This window comes from Vigna umbellata, chromosome 9 (genome assembly GCF_029865625.1).
Source record: "Vigna umbellata cultivar VRB3 chromosome 9, Vumbellata_1.0, whole genome shotgun sequence".
NCBI classification, from domain to species: Eukaryota; Viridiplantae; Streptophyta; class Magnoliopsida; order Fabales; family Fabaceae; genus Vigna; species Vigna umbellata.
Window position 1 is genome coordinate 23,043,535 of NC_142173.1, and position 3,320 is coordinate 23,046,854.

Here is a 3,320-nt window from a genome sequence, read left to right on the forward strand (position 1 = left end):
CGTTTACATGAACGTCCGTTGTGTCTGGACGGACGCCTATATAAACGTCCGTTGTGTCTGGACGGACGTCTATATATACGTCCGCCTCCTCCCCCCTGACGTCTACCTTGCTGAAATGTTTTAGGTAGGAGCTGGGGGGTGGACGTCCGTGTGTGCACTGACAGACGTCTGTAGACGTCCGACTGTGCACTAACGGACGTCTACTGGGCGTTTTTTTTTTAAAAATTAGTTTATTTTTTCAATAAAACCACACCTGAAAAGCAGAAAAATGTCCCAGAACAATTTTGCAATAATATAAAAATGCGTTTTATATAAACAAAGTTCTACTTAATGTGGAGTTCAATCCACTACCAAACTATCAACATAAAACTTAAACTAAAAAACTAAACAATGTTCAACAAGAAATATAACTATTCCTAACTCCATCTTTGCAGAAGATAAGCGGTCCATCCTGCCTTATCTGTTTAATTGTGTCTTCTGTAATAGGCGATGTAGTCTTGAAGCGCTGCAAAATTCAACAAAGATTCATTATTGTTTCATATATAGTTGTAGATGAATATGATTTGTAATGTATTGAAGGTATACATCATTACCTCATTCCAGTCATCTGTAATGACTGCTCGAATGATGGTCTTAATCCAACACATCACATAGAAGCCACATTCCCATGAATCTACCTGGTGGTTACACTAAAATAACAAACTAAATAGTTAAGAATTTAGATCATTCAATAACATAAATGAAAAGGAAACGTTAAATGACTTACAACCTTTGGATACAAAACTTGAACCAGTTGACCACGAGATTTACCAATAACTCTGTACAGATTGAAAACACAAAGTATAATTAATATGACTATTTTATCATAAAAGTTGAAGGTGAACATCAAATTCAAAGTCATTTTTGGAGAAACACTTACCCTTGAAGCATGGTTCTCAACTCAGTTTTCATCCTCCTGTGCAACGAACAAAAAAATATAATTTTACATTGTTTGGGAAGGATTACCATCAGCTGCCAGTGCGACCTATCACGAAGGACAAATAGTTATTCAACTAATTAACGAAACTATAATAATAAACTGACCACATATAACAACACCTACCCGTCAATGTATGGCACAAGGTATACGTCTCTTTTTGACTCATCCATCCATGTTTGCAAATAATCTTGTCTGTTTTGAAGTGTGTTACCAGACGGTTGAATGGTCTGAGGTTCAACAAATCCGTACATGGAAGACCGACCTTGGTCTACAACGATTGTGTCCATGTACCTAAAACAACAAAGTTAAGTTGTTAGAAACTATATAACAATGTAAATAAAAGTAATATGAAAGACCAAATTGAGTAACTTACATGCACCACAGCTGAATGATGGAAATATTCAACATCCTGTCTCCCCCAATCACCTCCAATGCATCAGAAAATGTGATATAAACTGGCACATGTGGGGGAAGACCAAATACCCTCAAATCCCAGTAGACTTCTAATGATGCTTTCTTTAATTGGGTAATTTTGTCACTAACTTTGATAGAGGATCATCCTCCGCTTCAGCCATCTCATCATCTTCATGTATGACTGTATCATGAATTGGCTGCTTCTGAGGACGTGTGAACTGAAGATAAGAATTTACGTCAAAGCTTTGTCAACAATTATATGAAGAATAAACATAGAAATACTATTTTAAAAGACATTATACCTGTGGAGTAGCGATGTGGGACATGATCAATGCTCTAGGCCATGCAATAAATGATCCTATGGCCTCCCCCACAAAGTTAATTTCTGGAGTGGGTACAGGCACCTGAGCCTGGGGATCCCGAACCTCGTCAATGGTCACACGCACGTGCTGGGGTAATATGGCAACACCATGAATGGTCTCCCCTCCCTCAAGCACTCGTCCGACAGCCACAATGCGTGGGGGATCCCCATCAACCAACAGCTCATATTGACCGCTATACTGAGTGGGGTCTACAGCAGAGCATGATCCTTTAGTGCTGACACGAGGTGGTGTGGGAGTTTCATCGATTAGGGTTAGTGCTATACTTGAATGCAGCTTTTCTTCAAGCGCTCTTTGTATTTGTTTTTGTTCTTGTAGCTGCTCCATGAATCGTTGCTCCATTGATCTCATGCTTTGGTTGAGTCTTTCCTCCCATTGAAGATCCATCTGCCTCAGTGTCTCCTGACTCATTGATTGGGGGGTTTTCTGTGTAGGGCCAAAATAGTCACGAAGACCAATCGCCCCAGGAACTCCACGTACACGTCCTGGGTGCTCGGGCCTTCCAATGGCCGTTGTCAGAATGTCGTCCCTACCTTGGCCAGCAAATGTGCCCTGAGTCTGCTGCTCAACCAACTCATCCTGCACATAAAAAAACCAAGTTACTTAGAAGACATGCTGTGATAGATACACAATCAAATAACTGCTTATAATTTGAACTTACAATTCTCTGTGAGATCAAGGCAGCTGAGGAAGATGTCATGTTCCCATCAGATTTAGTCCGAGCAGCCTTCCACAGCTCGTACCTAGCAGGTGCAGGTGCTAGGTCGGCGACTCAAGTCCCAAGGCATCGGCTCTAGACTTTCTCAGTTTCTTCTCCAATTTTGCATATCCACCTCGTGATAACAAGTGGGGTGCGTCGTTTAACTTTGTCTTTCTTGGGCGGCTAACCTTTTATCCTGTGAAACCATGTATATAAGTAAGTGTATAATCATAAAAACTCAATGAAAGCGATCTTAAGAAACATACCTTCCATTCCTCAGACTCTCTAGATGCACGAAACTGCATCCAATCCTCCTCTGTGAAGGTATAATGCTGAGATGGATTTTCATGTTGTCTATCTCCAAAGACATATAGTCGTGTCAGCCTTGTCTTGAAATCCCTCCATCTTATCGCTATATGCGATAACACTTTCTTTCTGATTTGCATTGTGTTTGGAATATCAAAATGTTGCTGTTTAAAACCAAAAACTTGTTACCAAAAGAAAACATAACAGATAAGTATATCACAAATTGCATGAAGTATAAACATACCTGAACATCTTGCCATAAGAGGTTCTTGTCGACCTCTGGGACGTCATCCCAACATGCATGAAGGATAGAGACATGACTTTTTGCTAACTTGCCCAGATAACTCCTAAACCTATCAGCATTTGGCCCTGATGGATGACCTGATCTGGGGTCAATGTCAACATGCCTCCTCTGACCATCCACGCGTCCGGATGTCACATCTGCCACTCGGGTGACGCCTCGTCCACGTCTGCTCTTTCCCGATCCTGAGTCTGAGGCCGACATACCTAAAAATTATACAACGTTAGTAATAATTCAATT

The 3,320-nt window shown here is 40.8% G+C and overlaps 1 protein-coding gene across 1 annotated transcript; it reads right to left on the bottom strand.

The window, feature by feature from the left end:
- Nucleotides 1–485: 485 nt before the first annotated feature.
- Nucleotides 486–1,467, bottom strand: LOC148192952 (uncharacterized). The gene is made up of 5 exons (XM_088098321.1): nt 1,353–1,467; nt 1,103–1,270; nt 920–1,024; nt 770–818; nt 486–689 (listed from the first exon to the last, which is right to left on the bottom strand). Exons 1-5 carry the CDS (start codon nt 1,385–1,387, stop codon nt 537–539), a joined length of 510 nt encoding a protein of 169 aa, XP_087954447.1. The 5' UTR covers nt 1,388–1,467; the 3' UTR covers nt 486–536.
- Nucleotides 1,468–3,320: the final 1,853 nt, after the last annotated feature.